Source organism: Rhyacophila brunnea, unplaced genomic scaffold (assembly GCF_057557595.1).
Source record: "Rhyacophila brunnea isolate RB1 unplaced genomic scaffold, BYU_Rbru_1.0 scaffold_13, whole genome shotgun sequence".
Classification (NCBI taxonomy): Eukaryota; Metazoa; Arthropoda; class Insecta; order Trichoptera; family Rhyacophilidae; genus Rhyacophila; species Rhyacophila brunnea.
The window spans coordinates 34,723,288-34,742,228 of NW_028232785.1; the positions used below are offsets into that span (position 1 = coordinate 34,723,288).

Genomic DNA, 18,941 nt, shown 5'->3' on the forward strand with positions numbered 1-18,941 from the left:
TAGTGTTACGTTCCTGGACTTTGGTCTTATACCATTATCCATCCTTGAGTAATTAATTAGCGTAAACTTGTTCCCTGACCTTGTAGTCAAAAGGCTTTAAACATAATATGATCGATTTTCTTCCTCAGATAAAAGTCCTATTTCTTGCGTATCGAGCTGGTATACGAGGCGTAGAAGTAAACGGTAAAACAGGGTGAAAGATGAGGGAAGTGCTTGTCTAGTAATAATATTGGATAATTTTATAATATGTCTAGCGATAAAATATGGAAATTTTGTCTACATAATATAAGCTAATTGATAAACATATAGGTATAACTTAGATGAATACATTATACTGCTAACGGAAAGAAGGAGATGAAAGCTAAAGAAAATTAGTAGGTAATAACAATTATATTATAATGTTTGATTTGGTATTGTTTTGAATTGTAAATAAACATTATTATGTAAATAGACATGTGTATTAAGATAAGAACCCAATATTCATTATTATTAAGATTTGTACTTAGACAATGTTGGAAATATTTGTAGATATAAGATTTTATGTATTCGGATAATAATTTTGATGTCAACTGTTAACCTATTAGAAGCAGAGTTACGCGGAGTAATTTATCTCTGTAAAAGGCGCCGGTTCTCGCGGGAAGGGCGGTTAGAGCCTCAGACTGAGATGCACGTAATAATAATTATGACCTCAACGGTTTGTTACGAAAAATAGTGCAAACTTACAGCCGACGCCGGTCGCTGCAGAGATTGTTTAATTATCCGGATAACTTAAAGTCATCGCTAGGTGTTTAAGTGATAGCTCAAATATAATAATAATTATTATAAAATAAGAACAATAACGATTGTAATCCAAAAGCCTCAATTGTAAATTAAAAAAACAATAAGGATTGTAATTCAAAGCAATAATAATTGTAAAGACTAATTCGTATTGTGTTATATCACATTACTTAGGTATCTAAAAAATAATAAATATTAAGAACCTTGTTATAAAGTATTTTCATATTCATATTAAGTCATAAATTAATATTAAGATGCAAGTGTAAAGGAATATTATAAAAATATTTGGTGAAAACATTATACGAAGTAAAGCTAATCCTGGTGTTTTTTTTAATTCTGGACCCGTGCTCCTTTATAGTATTAAATTACAAAGTCGAAACAAACAATTTATTACACTATTAATTATTATTTATTGACACCTCAAGTGCACACCAACAACCTGAGCTAGCTTTGAACTTGAGGGTAAGTACATCAGTAGGTGCGTTACGTTCTGGTCTATTAAGTCTTTTTTACTTTACAAGAATTACAGCACTGAATCAAAGAGTGCATAAAATCAATCCAAACATAGGTACAGATTTAGGCAACCAACGAACTGCTATTTATTTTAACATTCATAATAATGAAAATGTGTCAAATATTTTTGTAAGTACCTATATTAACATTTCGCGGACCCCCCCCCCCACACCGACGTTATCTACGCACCGCCAAATTATTTATAACTTGCAACAGACTTCTTCAACGGTCACAAAGACCCCTGGGGTTCTAAAGGAACCACTTAAAATAACGATTGAATAGACCTACCGAATAATTTTAAGCCTTTAAGATCGCTGGTACTAATGAGAAAAGGTGTCTGAAACTCAGTACCTACCTACCCAACTCATTTATAAAATAAACAAAATGGCTCGCGGTGAAAATCCCATGTTAGGTACCATTGCCACCAAATCTGTGGATTCAATAGCGATATGTTTTGATTTACGCTCCTTCCTCAAAGTTGCATGTGGTGATGTAACGGCTTTTTTATAAAATAAAGTTAAACTGTTACAATATTTGACATAACTACTTAACTAGGAAACAAAATAGGTCAATGCTAAAGAGATTGCACCGTCCAATATCTTTGGTAAATGCTAGTTTTTTTAATCAAGCTTTAGCTAACAGAGGTGCCAGCGAAATCAGTTCTTGCGTTTTGCTGTACAGACAAGAAAATAGTAGTGGCAGAGACATCATTTTCTATTCTGACAATAAACTGCACTCTCCAGAATAGGAAAAAACCTATTACCAGCATAAAATATATGCCATTGGGAACTTGGACATACCGACCGCTGGATTGTAGGTCTTACCAAAAAAACGTTGATTCTATGCATTCACCAATAGATTGAGCAATATAATATAAAATGAGTAATTAATCATATTTCTCATTAAAGTAAATATTGTCAAAGTATTCTGTTATCTATGAGTTAATGAGTCTTGATTGCTGGTGTTTAATTCTTAAGACTGGTTATGTGATAAACCAAGGATATTTTGATGGTACCCCAAAATAGCCACACATAGAAAGCTTTCAGTATTCTTATTTAACGTCTAGGCTTCGACTCCGCAGAGCGGAACATAGCGTACCTACATATACTTATTATCATGATGAATGTAGCATCTGATCTTTGAATGGTGGCATTTAAATAATAGATACTCGATGATTAGGTAAAACCCTTCTCCATAAAAACGTCAACAATTTCATATCACAAACCTTACCTCAATAACAAACACACCCATGTAAAAAGTTTGCAATCCCTGATAAATATTATGAATTAAATAACATTTCGCAAACGATTTCTGCGAGAGGCGATCTTCGAGTACCTGCCCTGCGCCCAATGCTATTTTCTATCCCTAAACTTCAGCCGAGCCAAGGTTGCTTCGAAACCCAAGCAACGTTAAATTTTCAAAACCCAAAAAGGCCTGAGAACATTCGGAAATTTAGCTATACTCTTCAGACTTCTTACGCATCTCCCTCCCGCCCTTCTTAAGATAATAATAATAGATATTTTCCAATCAGTATGATAAAAAACTATAAAAGCGGTGGTACCACGCAAGGGTTTGCTGCCCACGCGGCGGATATACCATCCCAACAGAAAGCCACACTTGTTTCAACATTATAAATCAGTGTATCACTTGTGTGTTATAATAATTCAATAACCACCCTTCAAGCCGCCCGTGAACCTAATAAGGTGGGTCAGTGTTACTCCCGATAATGTACCTAAAAATTAATTATAAAATATTTCTATATTATATTATTGTTTAATTTAATAAAACGCAAAAAATTTTAGTGCTTCATCAACTTCCGCCTCAGAGGGACAATTCTAAAGTTGATAATGTCCCTCTAAAGCGGACGAAACCGGTCCAGATTTATTAAAAACTAAAAGTAAAATAAGTAGGTACTAATTTATAATTTTGCGATTTATTAAATTCATAATACAATGCAGTTCAACCATTTATTGACAGTAAACACATTAAAAGAAAATAAAAACCAATATGTAATTGACATAATTTATTAATTTTAAATTGTTTCCCCTTGTTAGCTAGACACCACACTGCCGCCGTCAAGAATACATATCGCTCTGAAGTCTCTTAGCATAATTCCAAGTCATACCAACATTTTTTAGGTCTCCAGTGTGCACTCTATAGATAGATGGTATTTAACTACTTTCCAGGAAGCCAGAATCTATTTGGCTGGAAGCAAGTTGAAGTTTTTTCTCGAAACCCAGTAAAGCTACCTCTAGACTTCTCGGTACCCAGTTTTTTTGCTGTCACGTGCATTCTCCAAACACTATGAATGCAGCGGGCTTAAGGGTGTACCTGTGGGCATTAAGTGCTCCGCTCTTTGGGTACCACTGTAGGACGCCATTTGTCCAGCAGTTGTCCACTCACTGATAGACATCTCTAGTCTATTACCATTTCATCTGTTTAGCGAGCTCGATCACATCGCTTATTTTTGTCTGCTTCCTTGTCCATTAGTTTTTTTTGCAATCTTTACCGTTGTGCCCAAGAAGCATCTTTTCATGTCAAGTTGCGCAAGCTATCCATTTTTTTTTAATTTTATCTTTCATCAAGAGTTCATGTTTCAGACACTTGTGAGGTAGGTCACTTGAAGATACTATTCAGGAATGCGAAAAGTATCACCTGCATAATATGAAAAATATTGTTTGAAAAAGGTTATTCACCAACATGTCTCATTTCATGGTTTTTAAGATTACTAAGTTGCGAGCATCTATATGAACATACATTGCATTTATAAGGTTTATCACCGGTATGTGTCATTTTATGCTTGTTAAGAGCACTAGATGTCGTACAACCATATGAACATAGTTTGCATTTATAAGGTTTTTCACCAGTATGTGTCATTTTATGTATTTTAAGAACACCAATACGCGAGCATCTATATAAACACACACTGCATTTATAAGGTTTTTCACCGGTATGTGTCATTTTATGTGTTTTAAGCTGAGATGATGTCGTGCATCTATATGAACATACATTGCAATTATAAGGTTTTTCACCGGTATGTCTCATTTCATGGTTTTTAAGATTACTAAGTTGCGAGCATCTATATGAACATACATTGCATTTATAAGGTTTATCACCGGTATGTGTCATTTTATGCTTTTTAACATCACTAGATGTCGTACATCCATATGAACATAGTTTGCATTTATAAGGTTTTTCACCAGTATGTGTCATTTTATGTGTTTTCAGATGACCAGATGTCAAGGATCTAAATGAACATACATTGCATTTATAAGGTTTTTCACCGGTATGTGTCATTTTATGTCTTTTAAGACGACAAGATGTCGAGGATCTATATGAACATATATTGCATTTATAAGGTTTTTCACCAGTATGTGTCATTTCATGTTCTTTAAGATGACCAATTCGCGAGCATCTATATGAACATACATTGCATTTATAAGGTTTTTCACCGGTATGTGTCATTTTATGTCTCTTAAGATCACTAAGTCGCGAGCATCCATATGAACATACATTGCATTTATAAGGTTTTTCACCAGTAATTGTCTTTTTATGTACATTGACATTACTATGGTGCGAAACTTTTATGCTTCGATTTTGATCAGGAATCACATCTATGTGCACCATTTTGTGAGTTTTTAGAGCATTTCCGCATCCGAAAACTGCGTTACAAATGCAGCAAATCAAATTACGTGAGAAATGGATTACTCTTCTAAGAATAAGTCGAATTTCCTTCGGAGCACGTCGTTCTAAGATTTCTTGTTTAATGCTATTCTCATCTATCGTCACTTCTGAATACTGTATCGTTCTATCCTGGATGCCATCATCTGAGGATTGTTGATTCTCGTCTGTATCGTGATTCGTCGTGAAAAATCCCTTGGTAGAAACCTAGACAAATCGTAATAATCGATATCAATATTATCAGTTATGTTAATAGTGTGTCGTTGGAGAGTGTGCACAGTGCGATCATTGATAGTATTTTAATATTAATTTCATACATCAGAATTCCACATGATGTAATAGATTATTAACGACAGGTACTATTCCGTATTGGAGAAAATGTGGCCAATAATTCCCAGTAGAAACCTTTACTGTTGGTTTCAATATAATATCGTGAATTTGGAACATGATTATTAAAATTATCATCACTATCATTAACGTGCAAATAAAATAATTACGTTTGGCTTGTCCACTTTTGGGGCACACTTCGCTTTTGTGTATAAATTATTGGTCGCTTAACCTTAAAAAGTTATTTGAACATAAATATCCATTAACTTCTATTTGTCTAGTCTGCAACAGATTAGAGTAAGGGGTCCAATCACTTACCTACACAAAAAATATACGCTGCATGCAAGGAGAAGTGAACCAAGAATATCTTATTAATTGAGTTAGCATTTACTTGGTAGAATTCCATTTTACAAGAAATGAAAATATAATTAATATTAAATTCTACAGGTTTTTTTAAAAAGGTTTGTCGATAGCTATTTCGGTTGTAACACCATTATCAAGACTATTCAGATAGGCCGTTTGCCTTTGCTTAAATACTATACGTGTATAGATAGAGACAGAATACATTTTCTTATTCGTTCCAGCAATATTATGAATTTTTACATTATTATTAATTGTAATATTATTAATACTTTGAAAACCCTAAGTGGGTTTTTTAAAAATGGATATCGAAATTTTCAAAATTTATCAAAATTACAGTGTTCGATGGTTATTTATTGACATTATTAATCAATTAAAATATTATTAGTATAATTGTCTTAATCGTGTGCTTAGATTATATTTAATAGTGGCGACGAATACATTACCAAATTTTCATTAATTATGTGATAACTTTTGGATAATTCGCGATTAATTTCCAACTGTTCAAGTAAATTTAATTTTAGACCTTTATTACATATATGCAGACATTGTGGCGTTTCATTGTTACTGATGCTATGCGAGTTTGATATCAAATGTTTAGCAAACTGAGAATCTGTTTTACCATTCCTAAAAGACCGGAGGTGCTCTTCAAAACGAGTTTTTATTGACCTGCCAGATTGTCCAATGTAGCATAGACTACATGTGCCACATGTTATTTTATAAACTCCGCTTTTCTCCAGTTTGTTGATTTTATCTTTACTATTTTTTAAGTTTAATCCTAGATTATTATTAGCTTTGAATGCTACGTTAACGCTATGTTTAATTTCTTGATAAATTTTGTCTGAAATAATGCCGTGATAACCAATGGACTTGTAATAACGATTTGAATCTTTAATCTTTAATGAAAATTTGGTAATGTATTCGTCGCCACTATTAAATATAATCTAAGCACACGATTAAGACAATTATACTAATAATATTTTAATTGATTAATAATGTCAATAAATAACCATCGAACACTGTAATTTTGATAAATTTTGAAAATTTCGATATCCATTTTTAAAAAACCCACTCAGGGTTTTCAAAGTATTAATAATATTACAATTAATAATAATGTAAAAATTCATAATATTGCTGGAACGAATAAGAAAATGTATTCTGTCTCTATCTATACACGTATAGTATTTAAGCAAAGGCAAACGGCCTATCTGAATAGTCTTGATAATGGTGTTACAACCGAAATAGCTATCGACAAACCTTTTTAAAGAAACCTGTAGAATTTAATATTAATTATGTTTTCATTTCTTGTAAGAATATCTTACTTTAGAGATGAATCTTTAACCACAGCACATGACTATACTCATTAAAGATAATATTTGTTTTTATAATAATAATAATTTATAACAAAGCACATGGGAGTCTTCAAATTTTATGTCAGGAGAAATATTGCTAGTTTATGACTACTTGGTTCGATTTGCATTAAATGTCATTTACCTTTCTGTTTGTTGTGAATCCACAACTATTTTTTTTTGCTTACGAAACTTACGAAAGGGTTAATTGTCAAACCGAGCTGTGATACTGCGCATGCTTTTTGACATTTTTTGACATAGAGTGACGATCGAGCACCGATTCCAAATTGTCAAATTAATCTTCGACACTGCGATGACGCTCATTTTTGACTAAACGGATTGGTTAATAGACAAAATTGGCGTATATGGAGTCCAATCTAAGTGAGACCCTACAAACTCAATTACATCAAATAAATGCACTGCTTTTTGCGGTTCACATGCTGGTGAAACCATCGAACTTTATTTATCAAAAGATGAAGCCGGCACTCGCGTTACGGTAAATGGAGATCATTAGGCACAGGACATTGATTGGCCAATGATATTTGTTGCTGTTGCAAATATGGATGACATTGTTGCGGATAAGATGTAGTATATACCGGCTGAAGCTGCTGCAAATCACATCACAGAAGTTCCGGTGGACGGAAGCCGCGACAGCCTTTATGCAAAGCATAAAAGAAGAGCTGCGGCTGACGGACACGGGATTGGGGCTGTCCTCTTCCAAGATAGGGACGACGGCGATCGACACATCATTTTATACGCCAGGGGTTGCTTGTTTGCAGTGGAACGCAAGTACCACAGCAATGAACAGGAGGCCCTCGAGATCATTTGGGCTATCAAACGTTATAGGATCTGCCTAAAAGAACGAGGGTTCACCCTGGTAATCGACAATAAGGGGCTTATTCGGCTCCAACAAGCGAAAGACCAAAGAGCGAAACAAACCCGATGGGCGATCCTATTATCAGAAATTTCTTTCACCATTACCCACTGTCAAGGGAAAGATAACCAACTACCGGACGCTTTATCTCGGAACCGGAACCGTCGGAAGACATAGACATGGACGTATGAGCATACCAGAGGGTATCCGACAACAGATCCAACCCCCATGGCTTTAGTGCTGGAGTTACCAGACCTGGTGACCGGCATAGAACAAAACGAGACGATCAGAAGTCGGGCGAGATGATCATCGAAAGACCCATTCCAAGAGACGACACCTAGAGTGACGATCGAACTGAAATGCACGACTATGACTTATGTCGAGTAGTAAAAGGCAGACGCCTGATAATAGTACCACACTCGCAGCAGCGGCCAGTCATAAGGGCGTACCATAACGACCATAAAGCAGGTCACCCCGGAGCGGGACAGACCAACAGGGCGATCGCACGACTATATTTCTGGAAGAAGCAACGAAAACAAGTAGACGACTACGTCCGCAGGTGTCGGACCTGCGCCATCAAAAAAAGGGGAGCCTTACAGACGGAAGATACACAAAGGCCGCATACAGAAGCGCGCCGCCCATGGGACATAGCATCCAATACCACTAAGAATGGCAGTTTTCATTAACGCTGCGTATAAGACGGAAAAAATATGTAGCAAATTAAGATCCTTCTAAACTTTAAGCTACAGTATGTGAGCATACCTAATCAGTATACCTCACCCGGCAAATCTTTATGAATAGAACCACGCTGGAGCAATGCTAATTAAGTATCCGTATTTACTTAGCAAATCCGTTGTCGATTTACGCAAATTAAAACTATTTTTTTTCTAAATACCTTTATGCCACTCTACACTATCGAGTTCTTTCGGAATTTGGCACTCAAACTACTCTACTTGATGCTAACCCAACTTATAACTGCATTTTATCGCAAAATTGTGTTTAGGGATGACGCTCATTTTTGCTTAACGGATTTGTTAATAAGGAAAATTTCCTAGACGGCAAAATACCAATCTAGAAGGCTTCCTATAATTTATTACATTCACAAAAATGCATCATTTGGTGCGGTTTACACGCTGGTGGAATCACCGCACAATTTTTCAAAAATAGCGCCAAAGCTCAGGTTTAGGTGAATGGATATCCTTGTCGAGCCATGATTATTACTTTGTTTTAAATATGGAATCATTCCAAAGAACAGTGATTTCAACAGGAAGTGCCATACAGCTACCGCAACTATCGCTTTATTTGAATCAAGATTTGCAGATAAATTGATTTAGAGAAATGGATTCGTGAAGTCACTGTTATATGCTGATAAACCAGCAGCATTTAACGCATTAGAACCCAACATTTCCCGTACTATACGACCAGCAGTGCTTTAACAAAAGTAGTCCGAATTGGGCGCCCAGAATTTGACTTCGGCCTATCGGACTTTAAAAAAACTGCATTTGTTTTTAAACATACCTGGTCTAATGGCTTGTATTGCAGATTAGAGCAGCCAGGTTGCGTTAATTTATCATTTATTTGGTGAATAGCATTCTCAACTAATTCTTCTTTGATGATGGCTGCCTCATCATTATTCTTATACTTAATATTCATCAGGCCTATTTCACGCTTCTGAAAATAACATTATAAATATTAAGTAACAGTATCATTATTATGATAAGCCAGAGAAGGTCTCCCAAAGCTTTTTCTTCAATATTTGGTCGCCAATGTTTGATTTAATTTGGAAGGTGAATGTATAATAACCGAACGACATTCCAATGTTATGATTATACTTATATATTATTTCGATTAGACTTTTTTGTTTTAGTTGAATTAGGAGTACATTTTACAGATGGCGTTAAAATTCATTAAGCCTTGCCTATACCAAACCATAACTAATAAAAAATATCCTTCGATCTATAAAATATCCAAAGATCTGTATGATTTAATAACAAGATTTTAGATATTTTTCAGATAGACGAATAATTTTGGACTATTATTTATCATGGCTTGGCTTCGCGGGGTTTTGTTGAATTTTAAAAACTAACCAACACATCAGTAAATTATGGTCACCTTAATCTAATGAAAACAAATATGTATGACTGACAAAGTTTTGTGTGTACTATTTATGTTGCATATTAGCATATATAACACATTATATACCTAACAACAATAATCAAATGAGCATGTATATTATATGAGTTACCTGTGAATCACTTGCAAACGTCGACGCATCAAACTGTTCATACAAGTGACTGCTTTGGTCGCATGGAAAAGCCACTTCATCGAAAGTCAGCGACGCATCGTGCATACGTTTATGGCACTTTAAAATGTGCGCTGATGAAAAAAAATTACAACACACGTTGCAAACAAAATTTCTAACAAAAAATGAAGCTCTGTTCAACCTCAGACGGACTTCTTTCGCAGACGCAATCGCTATTTCCTTTTTGATGGCCATTTCTTGCACTTCAATTTCACCAAACGACTGTGCAGATTGTCTCTCAAAGATATCAGGTGAAATCATACAATCCATGTCACGGTTTACGAGCGGGGTCTGTCAATAAATAAAATACAAACATAAATCAATCAAAACATTTATACTAACAATATAAAAAATCAACCAACATAAAGAATGCAAAGTTTCTGGACTATGACCACGTAGAAGGGCAATTTTTGGACAAAGCAGTATCGAAGTCATTGTATGAGAAAGTGATTAGAATTTAAGAGAAATTTAATTTCTAATTAGATTTTGACAAACGCGTCTGAAAGTGGCGGAGGCTTTTGAGCTTTATAAGCTTCGACGGTTAAGGCGCTAATTTTGACAGATTTAATGTCGGAACGTAACGTTGAAAGGCTTTTTTTTTTTTTTTTTTTTTCATTTACATATTACCGTTGGAAGTGTTCTTGTGTACCTATTTAAATTCTCAATTAAGTATTCATTGTGTTTTGTTATACAGAAACATACATATTTTATTAATATTAGGTTTGTAAAATACATCGGAAGTTCCGTTCACATTCTCGTAGGTACTGATTATTATAATAACACTATTATGAGGTAAATATTGAAGTAAGTACGAGTAGCTTCTTTAAGAAATAATTATCTAGGTACAACAATCAATCGTTTTAAGAATTCAGCGATAACTAATATAAGTACTGATTAAATAATATGTTAATGTCATTACCACATTTTAGGTTATTCATACTATACTATTATACGGTTATAAATACCTAACAAGTGATGACAACGAATCGAACTCTATGCATAGAAAATTTGGGTGGAATCATGGAACAATACGATGAAAATCGGTTTATTGTTCGCGTATGGTTACTAATGAATAATAGGTATCGGTTACTACGCTATAATGTACCTACCTAATTCTACTGAACTCCCACTGTGTAAATGACTAAAATATTAATATGAACATCTCACAATATATAAATACAGAAGAATCTCAGTTTTTCTTAATCCTAAAAATAATATAATGTTCATAGGTAACGCAATATTATGTTGAGATCATTTTTAGGTTAGGTTCAGTCTGGAGAGTTATTACTTTGACAGATGTGAGAAGTGGTTTGACGTTTCAGACCAAACCATTTTTGACGGTCAGAAAATGGTTTGAAGTTTGCTGATACAGTGAACTAAACGTTTAATCTAAAACTATTCTGGCTTACTTATAACGCATGCGCAGTGCGCCAGTTTTGACCTGTCAAACTGTTTAGCTGGAACGCCGCAATTTATGTTGCCATGCAGCATGGTAGATAATTTAGTAAAATTTGAGGCTTACAACATTAATTTGTTACATAAAGTTTTGACAATAGAATTGGTCTATTTCCACCCCATTTCACACGTATGTAGGTATAGCTTCCGTTTATTGTATTTTATGGCTGCAAGTAGTTTTTTAATTTCATTTATTCACCATACAATTGATCACAATTTTAGATAATCGTATTAATTATTGCTTTACATTCGAATGATTGTGATGTATAAATCATCATAAATAAATGCTCATGGTTTTGTTTTAAAATATCAGTGTGAGCTAAAACCACTAAATGAAACAAGTTGGAGCGAATTAATAATGGTGAAATGAGTTTCAAAGATGCATTGCAAATTCAAACCTTCAATATTATAAGACGGCATCAAGGGAAGAAAACGGCACATATACCTACGTACAATTGAACGTACCTGATGATGTGGCCTGTAATCTGAATATGAACAACCCGGTTGAGGATTTTCATCATATAATGGATGTGAAACATCTTCAATAATCTCGCGCTTGACGACAGCTGGATGATCATCTGTCTCAGATTTTATATTAGAGAGGTCCGCCATATTAAAGTGCTGAAAAAAGCATTATTACATTTTGTAAACACGGTAAAACAGTTTCATGTCACGTCATCACCATATATCATTGTATAATATTTATATTTAACATGAATTAGTAGATAAACAAACCAACCCTTTAATATCACAGATGTATTGTAGCTGTCAAATTGTATAAACATGTATTTTTTTGAAACAATTAATATCACACTATGTTCCTACATTGTTTGTTAAAAAGCCACAGTTTATAATATAAAACGAATCATTGTTATTCTCAATCTAATGTTATTGTAAAAAAAAAATAGTTTCCAAAAACTAACCTCGAAATTGCAACTTGAAACGACCGCATTGTTTGGATGGATACTCAGCGTGTCAAACAAAGGCTTGCCTTCTATATCGGAGTGTCCTCCATCACATCGTTGCTTTGCATCCATGTTAAGGGTATATATTCCAGAAGCCACGTGTTATGTGACAGAGAGCATCCTTTCAAGGTAATATTAGAAAAGTGTTGCCGCAATACTGAAAAGTATTCCTGTGGAAACTAGGTACCTATAATAAAAATACACACTTGACACGGTGACACAATTATATGTATGTTTTGTTGTCTAACCAAAACAATGGTACGAAAATGATCGTCAGCATTTCATCAATCATAACGAGAACAGCGCATCTCACTATATATTATAATAACTAATAAATCAAATTGGGTTTTTTTCTCCTATACTGTAAACACTGACGATACCTTTTTCGTGACGGCTCCACTCTCTACTAGTCTCCAGCGACAGGACACACGTTTTAGTTACGATAAAAGTTCTACGTGTAGTCGATGTTCTTGACATTAGTATCTGTACCATAATACCTACAAAATTCAATAAGTACATTCTTGTTTATCAGATAATAGCTACACGGAATATTATTAACTGTATTTCGGCAACACTTATATACAACACAACAGAAAGTTGTCAAGTTGTCTCTAGCACATTGCATAGTACGATAGTTGATACGCAAATATGGAAGTCAAGCGAGAATGTGATGGAGACCAATCTGGTACTGAAGACAAGTTTGATGTAACAACCAGCCACCATAACAGCCCTGACACGCGCATCTATATAAAGCAGGAGAACACAGACGAATTCATTTGCGATTTTGAGGTTAGTTTTTATTTATTAAGTCCTTTCCTGCGTTTTTTTGTAATTATTTTACCAGAATACCTACGATAAGTTTATATTTTTTTAAATTGTTTAAGAACATACGAGGATATCAAATTTTCTTTCAAAAACCTTTTGACATAGGTACATTTAGACAGCTACCCAGCTCAATTATAAGTAAGCATTGTTATAAAATAGGTACACGAGCTCAAAATTGTTTTTTTATATGATTACAAAAATGTATAATGTTTTCTTCAGTATCCAGCAACGCGTCTCGCTGAAATTAATCCCGAGATTGACCTCCAGCTGGTTGACGTTAAACGCGAGTTCGTTGCAGATGCAATACACCCTTTCCATGATGAAGATCCAACACCTGGATGTTCGCATTCAGATAACGGACCAGTACAGCAGGTAATTGTATATTATGCGATATTTTCTTCCATCGGCTATGTATCCTATCACAGCTTTGTGACTAAATTTAAATAGGTAGATATTATCCTCGTCTCGGTTATACACGCTTCCTACAACTATTTCACTTACCTATGTATCTGGTTTAGTGTGTGTGGGCGCATTGACCTACAGTATTTGAATGTGATGTCTGTCACTGATGATGACCAATCGACCTCTTCTTTCAGAAAGTACTTTTGTCATAACATTATTGTTTGTAGGTAGGTAGCAGAAGACGTCACATGCTGGCATGGCGACAAAGTAAGTCTGTGGTTTTGTCATTCCGCTGAATATTTTGAATGATCTAATTTCAATGAACTTTAACAGTTTATACGTGTGCGTACTTTAAAATTACTTGCGATATTGCATCCATACATAATATTGTGAACAGGCCAGCGCCATCTTAAGATACAATGTTGAGCATATCTGTACACATTTGTACATATTTGTACACGCATCTCTCAAACGAGTGATCCCACTGTTCAGCTGTCAAAATCAGATTTCAGATTGTCTCCAAAACAACATAATTATAAGGTCTTTCTCGTTTTGTATTGAATTATTATAAAGAAATCGCAAATCAAATTTATAACCTATCAGTGTTTTTGTTATAAATATACATACCTGTTATTCGTCAGTTATTATCAAAGTCAAACTATTTCTTCGTGCAAAAGACGGTGGTAACATCGATTTCCGAAAAATGTCTTCTTTAGCATTGAGCTATACATTACGTTTGTGGAAGATGTGTTAATGTTAGTCTAGTAATTATGATGTACCCATCTATCAAAATCAATCCAATCCCATTTTAAGGCATCTGCGAACCTGCAGACAATAGATTAGGGATGGGCATACACGAGGTCAACGAGAACCACATTCTCGATTTTCATAATTATATACTTTACAACACTATTCACGTTCTCACATATATCGAGTAGGTTTATAGAAAGTCTTAAATGACATTACAATAGTTATTTGTACACGATGGAATTATTGATCTGAAAAAACACGGTTTCTGATAGAAAACGCGTTTTAGAAAATGATATAAGTTACTATTAATAATTATGATTATGTCAAGCTTTTTAAGATTGTGCTTGATTTAAATTGAAGTATGCTCGGGACTCCAAAAATCGAAGTAAAAACAAAGATTATGTACCAATTTACACCACCACGCGCGAATGTTTTATATTGAAGAGAAAAAAATATTACCTAATATAATAATAAAGAAAAATCCAAAAAAGTGATACAAATAAATATAAGTACTTACTTATATACACTATTAAAAAATAATTACCACATTGCTATGCGTATTTTATAGAGTTTTTAATACTATTTTTACCAGTGGTATAATACCAATCGATGCGCAAACGGAACCGACGAAACTCGTGCATAAATGACAGATCGTATTGTATACAAATTAATAATAGGCAAATTCTCTTCAAGAATTTACGTTTATCGTAAATATATAATTGAACAAATCGCTCCTAATGCTTTATGCGTGACACGTAATATTATCGCACTCACCTCATCAGGCGGCGGTGGAAGCCGCTCCGTGAACTTCTGATTTTGATCGATTTACAATGCTTGAGACCTCTGTAGCGAGAGAATGCCTCATCTGATCGCAGCAATTCTGGTGTCATTTTGTGTGTAAAAAACCAAGCCAAGTAATAGAGTAACAAACTATTTCATTGGCACCAACAAAAATGCCTGTACCAAATAAGAAACAAAAAGCTAGTAGTAGTAATTCTGACAGACCGTAAATATGGAAAACCGTTCAGTTATGGGAAATCTATAAACAAGCGTGGTTAAAATGCACCCACGACCTTCTTGAAAAATTTGAAAACAAGCAAAAATAACATAATATTCAAAGAATAAAAGATATGCATTCGTCTAGAAACACGGTGAAAGATAGAATCTCTCATTGTAATATTTAAACCTTTTTTTAAAAATTCTTAAAAACCACTTTTTCATTTTATCTTTATAAAAAACTGCTCGGCACGTCAGACAGTCGAACGATTATATTTGGAAAATTTTGGCACGTGTGTCTACGTAAAAAGGTTTGCTAACACCGTGTCTAGGTATAATATTTCTACCTAGATCTGTTACTTATAATGAGCTGTTATTTAAAAATCTCATAATTTATTTAATAATACTTTTAAATTTCTTTTTTAGATTATCGCTAGAAGCACTGTACCAGCCAATATTGCGAGTCTCATATCGTCCTGGGACGTGACTGAAGCACAAGCGTCTAGCGTAGACCTACACATTGAGGAACAAGATATTAAGCAAGAACTAAAGGAGTATATAGAAGGGTTCAAAGATGTCGCCTGTCGCAATAGTAAACGTGATATTTGTCAATCGAATAATATGGTAAACACAGAATTATTAGTGGCTGTTATACAATTGGAAAAACAATCGTTTCATAAAGAAAATTTTGTGTGCAGTATCTGTTTTGGTTTTTTTTCATCGTTCGACCTAATGTTGCTTCACAAAGCGATACACAAAACCACAATTGCGAAAACGACCGATTCCGTTGCATTGCTGGTTAAATGTGACGATGGTCATTTTTCAAGATTTCGTCCTGGTCACGTCATGAAGTCACTCAAAATGACTCATTCTGGCGAAAAGCCATTTAATTGTGACAAATGCAATTATTCATGCAGACAGTCAGGTAAAATGAAAAGACACGAAATGAGTCATTCGGGTGAAAAGCCATTTAAATGTGATATATGCAAATATTCATGCAAACGATCAGATGTCATGAAAACACACAAAATGAGTCATTCTGGGGAAAAACCATTTAAATGTGATAAGTGCAATCACTCATGCAGACAGTCAAATCACATGAAAAAACACAAAATGAGTCATTCTGGTGAAAAGCCATTTAAATGTGGCACATGCAAGTTCTCATGCACGTCGTCTAGTAACATGAAAAGACACAAAATGACTCATTCTGGTGAAAAACCATTTAAATGTGATATATGCCATTACTCATGCAGTAATTCTGGTCACATGAAGACACACAAAATGAGTCATTCTGGTGAAAAGCCATTTAACTGTGATAAATGCAATTACTCGTGCACGACTTCTGGTAGCTTAAAAAAACATAAAATGACTCATTCTGGTGAAAAGCCATTTCACTGTGATAAATGCAATTACTCATGCAAACAAGCAGGTAATATGAAAACACACAAAATTACTCATTCTAGTGAAAATCCATTTAAGTGTGATAAATGCAAATACTCATGCAGACGGTCAGGAAAAATGAAAATACACAAAATGACTCATTCTGTTAAAAAGCCATAATGTGGTTAGTGTAATAACTCGTGCATAGCGTCTAGTAGCATGAAATTGCACAAAAAAACGCAATCTGGTGAAAAGCCTTTTAAATGTTATAATTGTATTACTCATGCATAAAATCTGGTAGCATGAAATTGCACAAAAAGACTCATTCTAGTGAAAAGCCATTTAATATAATAATTGTAGTTACCCATACATCTATTTTATTAAGATAAATTTTTATGAAAGGACCCATTCCGGTGTAAAGCCATTTCGTGTATATTCTTATACGCATGCTAATTTTCTGTAAAAGACACTGACTGCTTTTCAGTGAATCGTAAACTATGAAGGAATGATTCGGATGCTGGGAGAGGCGGGTATGTCTAGGATGCCAGGTACTGACCTTGTATGCCATTGAGGCTGGCTCCATGGCCTGGTTGTCAATCCTGGTCGTATTATCAGTCTCGTTCGGTATTGTTCATTGGGTCATCCGGTGCGTGGCAGTTGACGGTTTTGCTTATGTAAGTGTTTATATGCGCACGGTTGATGAATGACTGACCGATATTTGTTGCGTCAGGCAAGGGTCAAATTGTCTGGTGGTTAGGAATTTATCTGTTGTGTTAGGGCCACCCTAATTGGCGTATTCATAATAAATATTTTATATTTTAAGTCTTAAGTAAACTTACAATTATTGTATTAAAATGTGAATTTGTCAAAGGAGTCCATCTTATTATTAGGTTGGTAATATTTAGGTATTAAAACAATTTAGTTTATAATTTTTTTTATGATGTGCTTAAGAGATTTTTACTAAACTTACTATTGTAAAATAATGTAAAATTTGTCAGAGTACCCCATTTTATTATTAGGTACATATATTTTATAGTCATATTAAGATATTATTAAAATAAATTTTAAGTTTTCTATTTTGTACTTAAGAGATTTTTCTCTAATTCATAGTTTTAATATTTTTTATATTTATTTTAAAAAACATCGATTTTTATAAAAATATAAATGTGTGGAAGCTTCGTATTTTTGCACTAGGTGCCTTTGCTCATCTATTTTGTAAACAAGATTGCTATCGATTGTAGTTTTTTTACAATTTTTAAAATTATGTACAATTACAACCAACTTCTTGTCATTGTTACAATAAGTGATAATACTCTTTAATTGAATCGTAATATGTGTGACGTTACTAAATACAAAAAAAAATGTACAACTGTCATCGTATTTCCGTTTATGCCTGTAAATTGGTGTTATTTAATAATCTATGCATGCTCCTCTTAATTAATAATCGTTTGCCTTGTTATGCTAATAATAGTTATGTCCAACGAGATTGGAATTGGTTCTGTCTAAATAAAATGTCAGCCGACGGAAGTTTTTGTTTTGAATGAATGAACCCAACATTATTAGCCTTTTGACAAGTGAAAGTTACCTGCTAAATATGACGATAACTTGCTTAAAAACTGTATTTAGTGACAATATGTACTATTATAAATAAAGAAATTCGGAAATTTATTTGGTTTTAAACGTCTTTATTCACACTATCCCATTCATAATAAGTAGCACCGGCTCGCACAAAGAAACTGCATTAATATGAGGTTCATCATTGAAACCCGTTTAGTTTTTGCCATCTCCCGTCAGAGCAAAGAAGATGCATTCTCTCTCTTCGCTCGGTATGCTGGTTGCTGGTCATCGTCTGTTATTTGGACTTGGGAGTGAACAAATAAATACCTTGTTTAAGTTCTAAAACGGCGATTTTTATTTTACTCATACTTATTGTTACATTATATTACTTATTACATTTTTATCAATTTTTCGGAACGCGAGATGTA

At 34.1% G+C, this 18,941-nt stretch overlaps 1 protein-coding gene across 1 annotated transcript; it reads left to right on the forward strand.

Annotated features, from left to right (window-relative positions):
• The first annotated feature begins 13,015 nt into the window (after window positions 1-13,015).
• Window positions 13,016-16,505, forward strand: LOC147077372 (uncharacterized). The gene is made up of 4 exons (XM_085941073.1): window positions 13,016-13,392; window positions 13,648-13,800; window positions 16,003-16,200; window positions 16,494-16,505. Exons 1-4 carry the CDS (start codon window positions 13,252-13,254, stop codon window positions 16,503-16,505), a joined length of 504 nt encoding a protein of 167 aa, XP_085797199.1. The 5' UTR covers window positions 13,016-13,251.
• Window positions 16,506-18,941: the final 2,436 nt, after the last annotated feature.